Here is a 20,000-nt window from a genome sequence, read left to right on the forward strand (position 1 = left end):
ACTTTTGGTTTTCTGAGTCAAAATTTTAAATGAAAAACCTTTATTGATGTCTTTTTTGTCGACTTTTTATGAGCCTTTTGAAGTTTTTGTGGGTTTTTTCCCAAATATTTAAAGCTTTTTTTTGACATTTTTGTAACATTTGTGTCACTTTTGTCTGACATGTTTTCTTTTATCAATTGTTTTTTCTTTACATGCTATAAAATTTACTAAAACACCCAAATTCAATGAAAGTAGTGAACTGATTATTTATTTTACTAGTGAAGAGCGTTGTACGCAACCATCCATGTAATTTTTTTGGACAATTTGTTTGAAAGAAAACCCAAATTTCTGATATAGAAACTTTTTGAAAATGGGTCAGATTTGACCAACAGGAGAGTCAAGGAGACAGAAGAGGAGATGAACCCTCTGGGGTCAATCCAAAACACAGAAAAATATGAATATTTAGTTTTTTTAGGATAAAAAGACATGTTGAAATTAGCCAAGAAATCTCCTTTTTACGATAGTAAAGTGAATCATTTTTGGACATTGCTCTTCTTGGACCTCAGCCCTTTAACATTTATATTTAGTTTCTGCAGAGTTTTCTTTTAGTTATTCCACAGACTGACTGTGCTAGAAGAAGAATAACTTTTATTGTCACTATACACACGGACAATGAGATTAAAAGCAACTCCTTTCAGTGCCAACATATACGTAACAAATATAACATGAGATAAAATAAGTAGTGCAATAAAGGGGGATAAGGTGCACAGTTGAGACACTATATATATATATATATATATATATATATATATATATATATATATAAAGTATAAGTAAGTATGGTTTTATATACAGTGTGATATGCAGTGTGGGTTATTGCACATTATTTGAATATTGGCCAGTAGTGGTGATCATATTCAGTGAGTAATGATATTGGACAATGAGAGTAATGATATTCCACAGACTAACTCTCTTTGTAACACAGAGAAGCATGTTTGGGTTAGGTTTAGGTTTGTTCCTCTTGGATATTAATCGCCAGTTGATGATTATTTGCTGTAAAACACAATTTTAATAGTTTTGTAATCAATCATTTGACTAAAAACAGTCAGAGTCTGGAAACTCTAAAATCTGACATGCTGGAAAACTCTCTGTCAGCTCCAGCTGTCCAAACTCCCACCGTCGCAGATAAGATGTCCTGTCCTGTCCCGACCAATCCCACGTCTCCCTGTCCCGACCAATCCCACGTCTCCCTGTCCCAACCAATCCCACGTCTCCCTGCCCCGTCCTGTCCCGACCAATCCCACGTCTCCCTGTCCCGACCAATCCCACGTCTCCCTGTCCCAACCAATCCCACGTCTCCCTGCCCCGTCCTGTCCCGACCAATCCCAAGTCTCCCTGTCCCGACCAATCCCACGTCTCCCTGTCCCAAACAATCCCACGTCTCCCTGCCCCGTCCCGACCAATCCCACGTCTCCCTGCCCCGTCCTGTCCCGACCAATCCCACGTCTCCCTGCCTCGTCCTGTCCCGACCAATCCCATGTCTCCCTGCCCCGTCCTGTCCCAAACAATCCCACGTCTCCCTGCCCCGTCCTGTCCCGACCAATCCCACGTCTCCCTGTCCCGACCAATCCCACGTCTCCCTGTCCCGACCAATCCCACGTCTCCCTGTCCCGACCAATCCCATGTCTCCCTGTCTGTATAAAAGCTTCTGGCTCCGACAGAGCCGACATGATCGAGCCATGGCCTTCCTTTGGATCCTCTCTTGCCTCGCCTTCGCTGGCGTCGCCTACGGTGAGACAATCTCTTTCCCATCAGGGTACCAGCTGAGACAGTGAAGCATGCTGGGTAACGTCTGAGCAGAAACTCTGACTTCTTTACTTATTGGGAGATCTAAGGGCATTCTCTCCATGTCTTTATATCTTCTTAAATTCAGCTGATAACTGAGCCGCGTGTTTCACATCAAAATGTTGAAACAAACTCAGCGTCCTGCTCACGGAGTAATCCAGGTACCTGGCCCGGTCCACAGGCCAGGTACCTGGCCCAGTCTGGCCTGGTCCTCCACAGGCCAGGTACCTGGCCGGTACTGGATTAGAGGCCAGAATCTGTCCACTGTGACTGACCCTAAAGAAAAACTAAGACTGAGTGATTGTAACTTCTTTATTGGCAGCGCGGTGGCTCAGTGGTTAGCACTTCTGCCTCACAGCAAGTAGGCACGGCAGAGTTCAATCCCCGGTCTGGGCAAGGTTGGATCCCTGGTCCGGGCAGGGCCTGTCTGTGTGGATGTGCATGTTCTCCCCGTGTTTGCGTGGGTTTCCTCCCACCATAAAAGACATGCATGCTGGGTAACTAGGGCTACAGTTGAAAATTAGCCGACTAACTAACACTGGCACATTTACAGAAATGTTGATTAATGTGCATTGTCCTAATCAAAAAAATATATATATATTTATCAGGTAACTGTCATGTGAGCGGCCGGCAGGTGCTGTAATTTCATAAATGATTGTGCTTATTGTTGTGCATAAGTTTTCGTACGATAGTTACAAAAGCGTTGATGAGATGTGTGTTTTTCATTTGATTTATCGTCTTGACATGAGAACAGGGGCTTCATCAGAACAACTGTCATGTTGGTAGCCTTCTGTTAGCTGCATGGGTAAGAGGGGATCAGTCCTAAACTACTACATGACGTGTGAATGCTGAAAGCTGAAAGCCTAAACTGGATTGCTGCCATAAACGTGTAGTAGTTTGAAAGAGTGGAAATGGGTTTACTTAGTCAGAATTTGACTTATAAATTGTATTAATACCACTAATGTAAAAATATTTTTTTGAAAAGCTAAACTAAACGTTGTCTTTAAAAGTAGAGCAATGCCAAAAGATGTGAACATGTACGGTTTGGTAGGAGTTTCTTGCTGCAAGTGTGTTTACGTAAACAAAGGATTTATATTTGAATTATTATTATTGTTGTTTTAGGTATGAGAGGTAGAAACATGCCCAGTCATGCTAGGAATGTCCTTACAGATTGTTGGATGGTTTCTGGAGCTTTAAGGATGCAGACGTAGACAGAGGAAGTCAGGTGGATCATTCTGATAAAGGAAGTCCTGAACCCAAATCTACGTTGTTTTTTTAAATGATGTCACAATGATGTCACCAGGTTGCGGCACTCCCGCCATCCCTCCCGTCATCACCGGATACTCTCGTATCGTCAACGGTGAGGAGGCCGTGCCCCACTCCTGGCCCTGGCAGGTGTCCCTGCAGGTAAACACACACACACACACACACACACACACACACACACACACACACACACACACACACACACACACACACACATAAACACACACACACACACACACACACAAACACACACACACACACACACACACACACACACACACACACACATACAGATACACACACACACACACACACACACACACACACACACACACACACACCACACACACAGATACACACACACACACACACAACACACACACACACACACACACACACAGACACACACACACACACACACACGCAGACACACACACACACACACCACACACACACACACACACACAACACACACACACACACACACACACACATACACTCAGACACACACACACACACACACACACACACATAAACACACACACACACACACACACACAAACACACACACACACACACACACACACACATACAGATACACACACACACACACACACACACACACACACAAACACACACACACACACACACATACACAGACACACACACACACACACACACAGATACACACACACACACACACACACGCAGACACACATACACAGACACACACACACACACACACACACACAGACACACAAACACACTCACACACACACACACACACATACACTCAGACAGACACACACACACACACACACATACACACACACACACACACACTCAGACAGACATAGACACACACACACACACACACACACTCAGACAGACATAGACACACACTTACACACACACACACACACACACACACACACAGCTGATTTGTTGAACTAATTTCAAGGCAGACGGATGGTTTTAAACAGAAGTAACTTTGATACGTTTACAGTTAACATGAGTTGTGTTAGTGAACATGCTCTGACTCTCTGTTTCAGGACTACACCGGCTTCCACTTCTGCGGCGGCTCTCTGGTCAACGAGAACTGGGTGGTGACGGCTGCTCACTGCAACGTCAAGTCAGTACATGCTTTCATGGGTTTTATGAGTTTTGAACATTGTTAAGTTCCCCTAGCGTTCTAAAACTTCGGCCCAGCAACAAAGACGTCTTATTGGCCCAATCCCAAGCCCAATGAATCAAACTAAATGACTTCTCTCAGATCTAACGATCATGAGCACGTTTTGTTGTTATGCTTTTAGAGTTATGTACTTCTCATCTAGACATGGTGATAATAATGGTACTAAATTATGTGAAAAAGCATTTCATTTTTAGTGAAAAACTTCACATTTTCTTGAGGGAGAATACCTAAACCCCCCTGCCCGCCAAATACATGCACCCCAGTCTTCCACAAGCCATGGGAAAGCTCTGCATTGTTAAAGTGCATAATCTTAAATCTTCGGCCCTGTCAGTGCGTCACCCCCCGTCGCTCCACACGGAGGACCTGGAACAGCAGATTTTTTACATCTATATAAGTGTATATCAAAGACCAAAATAATGATTACTGGAATAGTGTAAGACATCAAACAGGTTGCCAAATGGATTGTTTTTATTTTTATATATAGTATATATATATATATATATATATATATATATATATATATATATATATATATATATATGCCAGATGTAATATGGAAACACCAAGACACTATGGATAGATTACCTCTTTACTTCTGTTTTGTAGCCATAGGTTACATTTACAGTGTTTTTCCAACTGCTGAAACACAATTTTGCAAACTAGGCTGGTTTATTCAAAATACTTAACACAATTCACAAAACCACACACCCAAACTGCAAAATACCTTATAGATCCTGCAACCAAAACTACATATAGCATTATCAAAATCAAATGGCACACACTTTATTCGTATTACCAGATCTTTGTCTAACCAACTGCACACTGTTGGGCATAATGATCTGTAGTATGATTTGCCATAATACTAAAATAGTTCAAATTGTAGAAAGTTCTTCAGATTGTTCACATGCACAGACATATTTGCAGATAGGCCTACACACATGATGTTGAAACTTTTTATTTTTTTATTTTTCACCAAACAAGTCAGTGCAACATATGCACAGCAGATATATTTATATCGGACTGAACAATGCACAAAACACAGTAAACTGAAAAAGAAAATTGCAGAAAAATATATAGAAAAAAGAGGTGCTTACCTGTGGTCTTTTCATAGTGCCTACTTCCTGATTGAAGTGGTAACAATGAACCAATGAGGTGTTTGGCCAGGTGTGTATATATTGGCCAATCAGCTCATGTAGTGTCATTTTGAATGGCAGAGTTTTGAAATGGCAAACATGTGACTTTATGTCAGATTGTTGTATCTTATGCAGAGAACTGTGTTGCCATTTTGAATTGCAAAATGTGTGTAAAGTAGAAAATGTGTCTAGACTTTTGGAGACAGGTTTAGCTCTCTGTGTGTCGGTGTAAATCATTGTGCTATGCACGTCATGTTAGTGTGTTAGCAGTTGGAACAAAGCGTAACTGTAGACATTTGTTTGCTATTTTACAACCTGTTTTGTTTTAGCTCAGTTTTTGCTGTAGATTCAAAATGATTCAATTTTGAATCTACCCCCTCTGTTCTCTTCGTGCAGGACGTCCCACCGCGTGATCCTCGGAGAGCACGACCGCTCCTCCAACGCCGAGAACATCCAGGTCATGAAGGTCGCCCAGGTGAGTGGCATCTGCTCCCGGTCTCATCACGCCGTCTTCCTTGTGTGTGTTCGCCGCTCATAACGATGTCATTTCCTCTCAGGTGTTCAAGCACCCCCGCTACAACGGCTTCACCATCAACAACGACATCCTGCTGGTGAAGCTGGCCAGCCCCGCCCAGATGAACATGCGTGTTTCCCCCGTGTGCGTGGCCGAGACCGGAGACAACTTCCCCGGAGGCATGAAGTGCGTGACCAGCGGCTGGGGCCTGACCCGCTACAACGGTGAGAGCCAATCAGAGGAGAGCAGGCCTGTAGACACTGAAACAGAGCTGCTTATTAGCCGAGGCGCACAGAATCTGCAGATGCCAAATTTTTCGCAGGTTTGAAAAGAATTAAAGCTGCAAGCAGCAACGTACGGCATAACAACATAATCAAAGACTTGGAACCATATAGGAGACTTTCTGGTCTCCATCACCTAATTAATACTGTCCTTCACCACGGTCTCATCACCTAATTAATACTGTCCTTCACCATGGGCTGCATGCTGATGCACTGGCCACGATGTAGCCCAGTTTACCTCACACTCAAGTCAGGTCAGGACACCCAGAGCTACCGGAGAAGGCAGAGCTTGCTCCCCACCGAATACGGCTAATAAAGTCATGATTAAAAAAACACAAATGCTTGGTCAAGGGCCCGGCCCGTGGGTCGGGTCCGGTCCGGTTCAGGCTCGGGCTCGGGCAAAGAATCTTAACTCTAACTCGCACCTCCCCCAATGCGTCGGGGTTACCAGCTGGATGGGGGGAGAGTAGGACGTGCATTTGTGCAACCATGGGACACCTTGCGTAGCCAAAATGTCCGCCACGCCACACCAGCATCGTTCAACAACAACTCAAGTTGCTCAATCAACTCACATTTTGGGTCTCTGTGTGGATGGCCTCTGACCTTTGACCCCTGGTTGTTCACTGTGTGTTGATCTGTGATGTTTGTGTGTGTTGCAGCCCCCGACACCCCTGCCCTTCTGCAGCAGGCTGCCCTCCCCCTGCTGACCAATGAGCAGTGCCGCAATTACTGGGGCAACAAGATCACCAATCTGATGATCTGCGCTGGGGCGTCCGGAGCTTCTTCCTGCATGGTGAGGGGCGCTAACGCCGGCAAACCGCGGCCCGTCTACACTCAGGGGTTAAAGCAGCTAAACGCTGAAATAGCTGTTGGGTAGTTTCCTTCCTGTTCGTTACGTTGGGTAGTTTCCTTCTTGTTCTTTACGTTAGGTAGTTTCCTTCCTGTTCGTTACGTTGGGTAGTTTCCTTCCTGTTCTTTACGTTGGGTAGTTTCTTTCCTGTTTGTTACATTGGGTAGTTTCCTTCTTGTTCTTTACATTGAGTAGTTTCCTTCTTGTTCTTTACGTTGGGTAGTTTCCTTCCTGTTCTTTACGTTGGGTAGTTTCCTTCCTGTTCTTTACGTTGGGTAGTTTCCTTCCTGTTCTTTACGTTGGGTAGTTTCCTTCTTGTTCTTTACGTTGGGTAGTTTCCATCTTGTTCTTTACGTTGAGTAGTTTCCTTCCTGTTCGTTACGTTGGGTAGTTTTCTTCCTGTTCTTTACGTTGGGCAGTTTCCTTCCTGTTCTTTACGTTGGGCAGTTTCCTTCCTGTTCTTTACGTTGGGTAGTTTCCTTCTTGTTCGTTACGTTGGGTAGTTTCCTTCTTGTTCTTTACGTTGGGTTGTGTGTTTCAGGGCGACTCCGGCGGTCCTCTGGTCTGCCAGAAGGCCGGCGCCTGGACTCTGGTCGGCATCGTGTCCTGGGGCAGCGGTACCTGCACTCCCACAATTCCCGGTGTGTACGCCCGCGTCACCGAGCTCCGCGCCTGGATGGACCAGACCATCGCCGCCAACTGAGCATCTCTTTAAACCTGATCATCAATAAAACTCAGAAACTCATCTGTGTCATTTGTTCACTCTGAAGGAATCGGGGTCAGCTAACATGCTAACATGCTAACTTACAGTTTTTCTCTCTGCCAGAGAAACCGTGAGTTAGCATGTTAGCCTAGCTTAGCATAAAGACAACACAGAGGCAAACAGCAAGCCCAAAATTCATTAAAACGCGTTTGTTCACACTGAACGCTGATGAAATAAATACTTTTGTCCAATCAGATGCTTTTTCTGTCTCTGCCAGAGAAACAGTGAGTTAGCATGTTAGCCTAGCTTAGCATAACGACTAGAAGCAGGGGTAAAAAGCTAGCCTTGCTCAAAGCTCTAAATACACCAACACCTCTGAAGTTAACTCAGGCTAAAACATCATTTTAATTCATTTTTGTCTTTTACAACAACAGAAAACATTTATGTTTCTTCACAGATTTCTCCTAAATTCACCAAAAGTTAGCATCACATAAAGCCTCATTTGCATATTTAAACACAACATTTCACAGAAAATAATTGTCTTAATGTAAGAAATCAGCTGAAGTTTGATGATCTCTTACATGATATGTACCCTAACAGCAGGGAAGTCTGTTGTTTTTAACATTTAAATTAAACTAATATTATAACTCATATAACATCTCCACTTAAACAGAACTCTCTGGGCGCCCGGATAGCTCAGTTGGTAGAGCGTGCGCCCACATATAGAGGTTTACTCCTGGACGCAGCGGGCGTGGGATTGACTCCGACCTGTGGCCCTTTGCTGCATGTCATTCCCCCCTCTCTCTCTCCTTGTCTTCAGCTGGCCTGTCAATAAAGGCCTAAAAATGCCCAAAAAAAACAGAACTCTCTAATCTCTGTGGAGAAAACAAACCTTAACAGTCTGGAAAATTAGATTTAATTTTACTGTCATTGTACAAGTACAAAGACAACAAAATGCAGTTTGTGTCCAACCAGAAGTGCTAAAAGAGCAGAAAAGTGCAATGTGATATACAAGTATATATACTTGTATATCACATTAGACAGGACCAAAAATATAGTGCAGCATAGACAGTAGTGTACAGTTGGTTAACAGAAGGTGGTTTAGAGTGATATAAATTAAATATAAATATTTGCAGTGTATTAGCTGTTACCTTATAAGAGCAGAATAAATATGGCTATGTAATATGAACAATGTATGAACAACATGTACAGATATGTGCAATGTAAGTGATATATTGTAAGTAATATAGTGCAAGATATATAAAATGACACAATCTCTTTCAAAAAAAGACAGAAATCCTCAAAACAACAGTAAAAACCTTTAAACATACAGATGTTGTTATAAAAAGAGAGGAAATACGTTGTATGTTACGTATTCATATCTGAAAGTGTGTTCATTAATGTTCTGTTTTCTTCATTTCCTCTCCAGGGACTAATAAACAGACCTTAATAATCAAAGCCATGTGGCGCCCTCTAACTCACCCAGCAAGGCAAGTCAAGTCATTTTATTTATATAGCACATTTAAAAGAACAACAGTTGACCCAAAGTGCTTTACAGGTAGAGCAGGGAAGGCAAAAACAGTATGCCATAAAGATACATAATCAATTGTGCAAGGTACCATGAATATAGTTAGGCAAAGGTAGAATTAAATAATGTAACATAGAATAAAACAATGGAACGTTTGTATATACAAAAAGATAAGAAAAAGTTGAGTTCAGTTCATAGCTCTGAATCTTAACAGAGATTAACACATTAGGAATCAAAGGGAGTTAAAAGCAAGAGAGTAAAAATGCGTCTTCAAAGTTGATTTAAGTTTTAGAGTTTGGGGGCTACTACAGAGAAGGCTCGGTCCCCTCATTTCAGCAGCGGTGCAATTCAAAGTACTTTACATAAAACAATTAAAACACAGTTAGAAATTAAAAATAATTAAAACAGAGTTAAATACAATTTATACAAAATTAAAAACAGCTAGAATACAGGAATAAAATTCACAATGCAGTACAATGAATTAAAAAAAGGCAAAATCAAAAAGAAAGGTCTTCAGCCTTGATTTAAAAGAGCTGAGAGTAGGTGCCGACCTGCATTCTTCCAGGAGTTTGTTCCAGATATTCCAGTTTGTTCCAGTAGTGCAGGGGTTTTCAAACTTTTTGTGTGTGTGGACCACTATTTGTAATCAAGAATTTTCACGGACCACCTCATAATACACATAATAAAAAATGTCTACACACAGTCCTACCTGAATTAATCCGCACCTCTTAATAGGCCTACTAGCACTAACACTATAACTAAAAACATGAATTCCTCCGAAAAAAAAGTGCCAACATCCAAAAATGGCGAAAACCTCGAAAGAAGTGCAGAAAACATCCGAAAAAGCAACAAAAATGACCCAAAAAAAGTATAAAAACTCAAAAAAACGGCAAAAGCCTTAAAAGCAACGACAAAAAAGTCAAAGCGTTGTCGTGTTTACATGAAACTAACGTAACATCAGAGCTCTGAGGTTAACCCTGTTGTCACGGTAACAGCTCTGTTGTTGTTGATCATAAACCTGTGTTATTAAAAAGCCTTTCAGCTGCTGGACCGTAATCAGCTGGCAGCGCGGCTTGGCTGCGGCTGATTGGCTGTGAGTGCATCTGTGATGTCATCAGTTCAGAGAAGCGAGGCACCATGTTTGGAGCCGGAGGACGGGGACGGTAATGAGAACAGCTGATTGATGGAACGGCTGAACACAACAATAATAATAATAACTAATGTTCTCCAATCAGAGCTCATTACTCGCCACTACACTTCCTGCTTATGGCATCAAACCCCCGGCTGCAGGCGGTTTATGGTCCTCTGGCTGCAGGGTTCAAACCCCCGGCTGCAGGCGGTTTATGGTCCTCTGGCTGCAGGGTTTAGAGTCCAAAATCTTCCACAAAAACCTTGAAAAAGGCAACAAAAATGTTGAAAATAAAGCGACAAAAACATCTGAAAAACCAGGAAACTGTCTAAGAAGGGCAGAAAACGTTGCCTGCGTTCCAAAGAGGGAACAGCGTGACATAAAGAGACAGAACAACATCAAAACAGATGTAACGCCATGAGGAACGGCCGCGGCATCGGTGACAGTTTGGGCTGAAAGGGAACACGGGGTGCGTTCCATTTCAGTTAATGTAAAATGAGATAAACAAGAGAAACTGGACATTGTGATTATGAGAAGATTACGTCATTTAAAGTAAACATCAGGCAGATCAGCTGATGTTTGTTTACGATGATGATGTCATCGCTCAGACTCCTTTAAATGTCCTCGGACAGAAACACAGAGACACAGAACACAGAGAGACAGAGAGACACAGAGACACAGAGAAACAGAACAGAGAGACACAGAGACACAGAGAGACAGAGAGACACAGAGATACAGAGAAACACAGAGAGACAGACACACATACACAGAGACAAAGAACACAGAGAGACAGAGAGACACAGAGACACAGAGACACAGAAACAGAGAGACAGAGACACAGAGAGGCACAGACACAGAGACACACAGACACAGACACAGACACCGAGAGACACAAACACAGAGACACAGACACAGAGACACAGAGACACAGAGACACAGAGACACAGAGACAGAGACACAGACACAGACACAGACACAGAGCCACAGAGACACAGAGACACAGACACAGAGCCACAGAGACACAGAGACACAGAGACACAAAGACACAGAGACACAGAGACACAGAGACACAAAGACACAAAGACACAAAGACACAGAGAGAGAGACACGGACACAGAGACACAGAGCTACAGAGAGACCGAGACACAGAGACACAGACACAGATACACACAGAGACACAGAGACACAGAGACACAGAGACACACAGACACACAGACACAGAGACACACAGAGACAGAGACACAGAGACACACAGACACAGAGATACAGAGACACAGAGACACACAGACACAGAGACACAGAGACACAGAGACACACAGACACAGAGACACAGAGACACAGAGACACACAGACACAGAGACACAGAGACACAGAGACACAGAGACACACAGACACAGAGACACACAGACACAGAGACAGAGACACAGAGACACAGAGACACACAGACACACAGACACAGAGACACAGAGACAGAGACAGAGACACAGAGACACAGACACAGAAACAGAGACAGACACACAGAGACACACAGACACAGAGACACAGACACAGCGACAGGTGAGTCTCTCTCTAATACTATTATATATTATTGATTATCAGAACTTTAAACTTGCACTTAGTGTGTAACAATGAACTTTGTAACATTGTAAAGTTTGGTGCCAGTTTGTCAGAACAACTGATGCCTGATGGTCTGTGATTGGTCTGTGATTGGTCTGTGATTGGTCTGTGATTGGTCTGGGATTGGTCTGTGATTGGTCTGTGATTGGTCTGTTATTGGTCTGCGATTGGTCTGCTATTGGTATGTGATTGGTCTGTTATTGGTCTGTTATTGGTCTGGGATTGGTCTGTGATTGGTCTGCGATTGGTCTGTGATTGGTCTGTTATTGGTCTGTTATTGGTCTGGGATTGGTCTGTTATTGGTCTGCGATTGGTCTGCTATTGGTATGTGATTGGTCTGTTATTGGTCTGTCATTGGTCTGTGATTGGTCTGTGATTGGTCTGGGATTGGTCTGTGATTGGTCTGTTATTGGTCTGCGACTGGTCTGCTATTGGTATGCGATTGGTCTGTTATTGGTCTGTTATTGGTCTGGGATTGGTCTGTGATTGGTCTGCGATTGGTCTGTGATTGGTCTGTTATTGGTCTGCGATTGGTCTGCTATTGGTATGTGATTGGTATGTGATTGGTCTGTTATTGGTCTGTGATTGGTCTGTGATTGGTCTATTATTGGTATGTGATTGGTCTGCGATTGTTCTGCTATTGGTATGTGATTGGTATGTGATTGGTATGTGATTGGTCTGTTATTGGTCTGTGAGTGGTCTGTGATTGGACTGTGATTGGTCTATTATTGGTATGTGATTGGTCTGTGATTGGTATGTGATTGGTATGTGATTGGATTGTGATTGGTCTGTGATTGGTATGTGATTGGTCTGTGATTGGTCTGTGATTGGTCTGTGATTGGTCTGTGATTGGTCTGTGATGGGTCTGTGATTGGTCTGTGATTGGTCTATTATTGGTATGTGAGTGGTCTGTGATTGGACTGTGATTGGTCTATTATTGGTATGTGATTGGTCTGTGATTGGTCTGTTATTGGTCTGTGATTGGTATGTGATTGGATTGTGATTGGTCTGTGATTGGTATGTGATTGGTCTGTGATTGGTCTGTGATTGGTCTGTGATTGGTCTGTGATTGGTCTATTATTGGTATGTGAGTGGTCTGTGATTGGACTGTGATTGGTCTATTATTGGTATGTGATTGGTCTGTGATTGGTCTGTTATTGGTCTGTGATTGGTATGTGATTGGATTGTGATTGGTCTGTGATTGGTCTGTGATTGGTCTGTGATTGGTATGTGATTGGTATGTGATTGGATTGTGATTGGTCTGTGATTGGTCTGTGATTGGTCTGTGATTGGTCTGTGATTGGTCTGTGATGGGTCTGTGATTGGTCTGTGATTGGTCTGTGATTGGTCTGTGATTGGTCTGTGATGGGTATGTGATTGGTCTGTGATTGGTCTGTTTTCCACCAAGAAATGTGGACGTTTTTGTGTGTGTTTGGCTTGGAAAGGTGGTACAGTGTGTTTTACCTGTGTCTCCTGGGGTGATGTCAGGGTCACCGATGTGGGGGTGCAGGACCAATGAGACGGAGAGGTGATGTCATGTCCCCCTAGGGGCTCCGTATATATGCTACTACTTCAGTTATATTTACCTGCTGTTTCCTCGGGGCAACGTTTTCAAAGTTTCTATTTCAGAAATGTGCATTTCTTTCCCAGAAATACCTGAATGAAGTTAGGTATTGGCCTAGATATGTATATATATATATATATATATTATTATAAATAATTATATTATTAGTATTATTATTATTATATTGTTCTAATGTTATGACCCTGGGGTCATAGTTTGTAATTTGTCTTTCACCCTGCACTATCAGTTGATCTCCTCTGAGTGTACACAGGTAATATATATATTAGGGCTGTCAGCATTAACGCGTTAATCGCGGTACGATTAAGGGCCGAGCTTAACGCGTACATTTTTTTTAATCGCATTAATCGCATGCCGCCATTTATTAATTTATTTTCCACTTCACTGGGCTTTGCGTCATGCCTAACAGGCTACTATTTTGACCCTTTGCAGCACCGTTACTTCTCATCAAGCTGCCACTTCCTCCTAACACTTCCTGCTGCTGCTGCTGCAGCATGATGGAGAAACACAGCAGCAATAACTCTGAATGGAGCTTTTTATTTTCAGAAACTCCCAGACAGCTCGTATACAAGTCAGAGCCATGTGCACGTTGTGTAAAGCTGAATTAAAATATCACCGAAGCACGTCAAGCTTGAGCTACCACCTATGGAGCTAAGCATAGTAGTACAGTTAACATGATGCTACCGCTAGCATGCTACTTGCCGACCTGTGGATGAAACCAAATCCCCAAAAATTACTACAGCTCTTGCGAAACGGGTGGCAACAACTGCAGACCCGTCAGCATCGTAGAGGACTTGGGTCTTAAAGACGTACGGTTGTCGTGTTCTGACCTGTCTCGTTGCCGTCGAGGGGGGACAATAGTTTCACCACACACAGCCTGTATGACACGGAGAAAGCAGTCCAACAGCTGCAGAGTGCTGCAAACGCTGTCTCATTAACCGGTGATCACTGGACGTCAGTGAGGAATCAACATTATTTAGGAGTTACTAAACACTAGATTGACTCTGGTAAGGAGAGGGATTTTTAGTTTTTTAGTTAGGTACTTGGAATTGTGCAATAATGAAAGATTCACACTTTTTTTTTTTGTTTACAGTAAATAAATAATTACAAATCTTAAAATCAAGTTCATAAAGTAACTTTCTTTGCATTCATTTCATTCCCAATCAAGATCCACTGGTAAGAATTGCTTTCCATTGTTAATATGGACTTAAAAACTGTTCTGAAATGCAAAATAATAGAATTTTAATCATGTGATAAAATATGCGATTATTCGCGATTAACTATAGAAATTCAGCGATTAATCGCGATTAAAAAAATGTAATCGTTTGACAGCCCTAATATATATACACAGTATCTCACAAAAGTGAGTAACCCCTCACATTTTAGTAAATATTTCATTATATCTTTTAATGGGACAACACTGAAGAAATGACACTGCCCTTGGCCCCCACATCATCACATACCCTTCACCATACCCCGACATCATCACATACCCTTCACCATACCCCACATCATCACATACCCTTCACCATACCCCCACATCATCACATACCCTTCACCATACCCCACATCATCACATACCCTTCACCATACCCCCACATCATCACATACCCTTCACCATACCCCCACATCATCACATACCCTTCACCATACCCCACATCATCACATACCCTTCACCATACCCCCACATCATCACATACCCTTCACCATACCCCGACATCATCACATACCCTTCACCATACCCCCACATCATCACATACCCTTCACCATACCCCCACATCATCACATACCCTTCACCATACCCCACATCATCACATACCCTTCACCATACCCCCACATCATCACATACCCTTCACCATACCCCACATCATCACATACCCTTCACCATACCCCACATCATCACATACCCTTCACCATACCCCACATCATCACATACCCTTCACCATACCCCCACATCATCACATACCCTTCACCATACCCCACATCATCACATACCCTTCACCATACCCCCACATCATCACATACCCTTCACCATACCCCCACATCATCACATACCCTTCACCATACCCCCACATCATCAGATACCCTTCACCATACCCCACATCATCACATACCCTTCACCATACCCCCCCATCATCACATACCCTTCACCATACCCCACATCATCACATACCCTTCACCATACCCCACATCATCACATACCCTTCACCATACCCCGACATCATCACATACCCTTCACCATACCCCGACATCATCACATACCCTTCACCATACCCCCACATCATCACATACCCTTCACCATACCCCACATCATCACATACCCTTCACCATACCCCCCCATCATCACATACCCTTCACCATACCCCACATCATCTCATACCCTTCAATGTATGGTGAAGGGTATGTGATGATGTGGGGACCAAGGGAACTTTATCAGGATGCATAGTATCCTGGATCCATGAAATAACTGGCCTTTCAAAATAAAAGTCTGCCTGCCTCTATGGGAATTTAACATAGGGGTGGACTGACTTTAGTTGCCAGGTTTAGACATTAATGGCTGTGTGTTGAGTTATTTTGAGGGTACAGCACATTTACTCTGTTATACAAGCTGTACACTTCATACTTTACATTGGAGCAAAGTGTAATTTCTACAGTGTTGTCCCATTAAAAGATATAATGAAATATATACTAAAATGTTATTGTAAATTGTATATATATATATATATATATAGAGAGAGAGAGAGAGAGAGAGAGAGAGAGAGACAGAGACAGACAGAGAGCCAGATAGATACTTTATGCATTATGAACCAGAGAAGGATAGCAGGTGAAAAATATCCATACATCCCATAATGTCGTCCCATATATCCATACATCCCATAATGTCGTCCCATATATCCATACATCCCATAATGTTGTCCCATATATCCATACATCCCATAATGTTGTCTCTAACTCTTCTTCTGCTGCAGGATGTTTGTGTTGGCGCTGCTCTGCTGTTTCTCCTTCAGTCTGCTGCGTCTCTCTTCTTCGTTGGTTCATGGAAACCTCCAGCTGGACGACGGTGCGCCTGCTGGTCGCCGCGGCAACGGCGCGTACCTGTCAGACCTGGGTCAGTGACAGCCAGCCAATCACAGAGCTCCGACCAAACCTCGATCCATCGCTGCTAAAGATTGATCCTTTTATGTGGAAGCGTTGACATGTTGACATATAAACAATAATAGGGTTAATAATAATAATAACCCATCCCATAATAATCCATCCCATAATAATACATCCAATTAACACTAGAAGTGCCGGAATTCCATGACTACTAGAAGTGCCGTGAGCGGTCATTATGACCGCCACATTCCAAACTCTATAATCTCTCATGATAAATACCTAATTGCGATATTGTATTATGTATTGTGTTAGGATATCTTTAGAAAAACGTAATAACAGCGAAATGTACATTTTAACGAGTTTAATTATACATTTGAGTAGTAATACGTGTTTCAATTATTCATATCATGGCATAGTAAACCGTAATTATTTCATTCATTCATATCCCGAAAAATATGGTGTGGGAATTCATTCAGCTTAACTCATAACAGCCAAATAACAATTATAAGTATCTTATTTGAGCATTTAGCTATAACCTAACCTGGCACTGCCTCTGTTTTGGTGTCTGCTGCGGTGTCAGCGCTGCTTGGACCGTGAGCCGCGGCCCTTTTTTCCTCCATAAACTCCGCTCTCAGCTCCTCTGCCAGTAGCTGCATGAACTTCCCCCGGGCAATGTTACTGCTGGTGCAGTCCTTGGAGAGGATGTGTGCAACGATTCCAGCCAGTTCGAGGATGTATAAAGTTATATGAACATGCAAACAGCCACCGGCCATCTACGTGTACGGCGCCTTTCACAGAGCGAGCGCCCGGTGTTTGCCTTCTGATTCAGAACAGAGTTCCTCCACGCCGTAGTAGCCTACGTTACCATCTCTGGCTTTGCCTTCGGCCCATCGGTGATGCCCACACTTGTTACTCGAGACCGCTAGTTACGTTGCTCTGACAGAGACTATGGTAGTTACTAAGCAACCAAGATGCATCTTGAACTGCGCGAAAAATTAAAAACAATACCGCGAAAATCCGAGCGGTCAATATGACCGTGTATGGCCGAAATAGGTAAAGTGATTGTATTTTCTTTGCCTTTTGTGTAATGTATATAAAACAATTTTAAATTAAAATACAGACTCTTTTAGGAAAAGTCAGGCAGCAGCAGGACTGAACCGTCATGGCCATTCTAATGTTAAAGCTGCAATCAGCGATGGACGGGCCCTCGCGCCTCATCGGGGTTACTGGCGGACGCCGCTCCTTGCGACCGTGCATTTGCACGGCACTCAGACAACGCAAATCATCACCAATGAAGAAGGAACTCTCTGCTGAGTTCATTGATACTTCACACAAGACTCTATCTTAGATGGGTCAGCATTTATGAAAGTTGTGAAAAGTTTTTCTTTTAATAACTTTTCATCTTTAAGGTGTTGGGATGATAGAGACCAAGTTTGAAGTACATCGGATGAAATCTCTAGGAGGAGTTCGTTAAAGTATAGCACCTTGACTTTTAGGCCTACTTCCTGTTGCCACTAGGGGGCGCTATGACTTTAAGTAGATATCGGCCTTTATTTGTCCTCAGGGTTGGACTCTTATGAATCCTGAAAAGTTTCGAGCCAGTTGGACAATGTACACTCGAGTTACACCCACTTCCTGTTTTGATGGCGAAACGCACAAAATGGCCGCCCCGCCACGGCCATGCCCTATGACGAAAAGTTTTTCTTTTAACAACTTTTCATCTTTAATGTCTTAAGATGGCACAGACCGAATTTGAAGTTGATCAGATGAAATCTCTAGGAGGAGTTCGTTAAAGTACGACATGTGGAAATGGCCAAAATCACACTAATTTCGAACTTTGAAATCAAAATGGCAGACTTCCTGTTGGGTTTAGGGTATGGCTCCAATGACGTTTTTTGTACATCTTGACATGTTAGATATGTGTACCAATTTTCGTGAGTCTACGTTAAACGCACTGCAGGGGCTCAATTCTTTTAACTTTGTAAGGGGCGCTAGCGAGCCATTTTTGCGCGCCTATTCCCGAAACCCTTAAAATACGTAAATTTTCACCAGACTTGATGCGACCGCCAAATTTGGTGAGTTTTTGAATATGTTAAGCCCGTCAAAAAGCCAATTCATTTGCCAGGAAAATAATTCCTTCAGTTTTAATAGCGCCTTAGCCACTGTCAGCTCTCAGGCCCTAATGATAACCCATCCTATAATAATCCATCCAATAATAATCCATCCAATAATAATCCATCCTGGTCTTTTTCATAAGATGTTGCTGCTTTTCTGGACCTTTTGATGCGTCTTTCGGACAATTTTTCAACGTTTTTGTCACTTGAGGTTTTATTCCAGTTTTTTGTCTAATTTGTTTGTCTCTTTGTTTTAGGGTTTATTTAATTTTTTTTTGTCTCTTTTTTTCGAGTTTTTTTTTGGACAATTTGTTCATTATTAGTTTAATAATCTAGATCCCAAATATAGAGGGTTAGGGTTAGTATATATATATATATATATAATGTAGTATATAACATAGAACCACCTTCAGATGTCTTTATATCGTGCTGATGGACTTCCAGCGTGTCTCACATGTTTCTACCTCGGGGCTCACCAGTGACGCTGACGGTACTGATCCATTTGACCGACCCGACTGAAGCGTGGTGTCATGACGGCATACGTCCATGGTTGATGCTCCACGCCCCTGACCGGCAGCTGATTGGACAAACGTGTCACGTGGGTCTGGCTGCTCGACAGTTTCAACAGACTGTCATGGCGGCTCGTTCAGAATACGATCTCATATTGGACTAAAATAGTTCACCGAAACGTGTTTCTGAAAACATTTTAAGAGAGAAATAGGCTGTGCAGTTGCTGAATCTGTCTTCATTTCAGATCAACAAAGGTCAGTTTAAAAGATTTTCGTCTACTTCTACTGGACAGTCTTCAACGGATTCATTTGCATAAAGATGGGCATCAGCTTTCCCAGGATGCTTTGTGTGCACGTTGAAGTTGCTTGACATCACCGATAGGAATAGAGTGGAGCGCAGCGCGACAGAAGCGTCCCACGGTCACATGGATCTGCACCGTTAGGGGTCACCAACCACGCTAACCGACAGCTACCAGCAGGTGTGTTTGTTTCTGTTTCCTGCAGAGAGAAGCCACGCCCCCGACCCGCTGCGTGACTCCGCCCTCCTTCCTGTCGACTCTGCGGAGGATCGCTTCCTGATGGACGCAGCCTCATACGACGAGGTTGGCGGGGCTTATTCTCTAAGCGTTAGCATGTGTTAGCATGTGTTAGCATGTTAG

At 43.0% G+C, this 20,000-nt stretch overlaps 2 protein-coding genes across 2 annotated transcripts in view; both read left to right on the forward strand.

The window, feature by feature from the left end:
- Positions 1 to 1,707: 1,707 nt before the first annotated feature.
- LOC116062381 (chymotrypsin A-like) lies at positions 1,708 to 7,805 on the forward strand. Its single transcript, XM_031317057.1, has 7 exons — positions 1,708 to 1,770; positions 3,128 to 3,231; positions 4,143 to 4,222; positions 5,812 to 5,890; positions 5,973 to 6,153; positions 6,870 to 7,003; positions 7,602 to 7,805. Exons 1-7 carry the CDS (start codon positions 1,719 to 1,721, stop codon positions 7,761 to 7,763), a joined length of 792 nt encoding a protein of 263 aa, XP_031172917.1. The 5' UTR covers positions 1,708 to 1,718; the 3' UTR covers positions 7,764 to 7,805.
- A 4,132-nt stretch (positions 7,806 to 11,937) lies between these two features.
- Positions 11,938 to 20,000, forward strand: part of LOC116062380 (agouti related neuropeptide) — a 10,128-nt gene continuing 2,065 nt past the window's right edge. The window contains exons 1-3 of the mRNA XM_031317055.1: positions 11,938 to 11,977; positions 16,589 to 16,728; positions 19,846 to 19,943. Coding sequence (XP_031172915.1) covers positions 16,590 to 16,728; positions 19,846 to 19,943 — 237 coding nt within the window. The 5' untranslated portion in view covers positions 11,938 to 11,977; position 16,589. The remainder of the gene's footprint in view (positions 11,978 to 16,588; positions 16,729 to 19,845; positions 19,944 to 20,000) is intronic.

This window comes from Sander lucioperca, chromosome 3, assembly GCF_008315115.2.
Source record: "Sander lucioperca isolate FBNREF2018 chromosome 3, SLUC_FBN_1.2, whole genome shotgun sequence".
NCBI lineage: Eukaryota > Metazoa > Chordata > Actinopteri > Perciformes > Percidae > Sander > Sander lucioperca.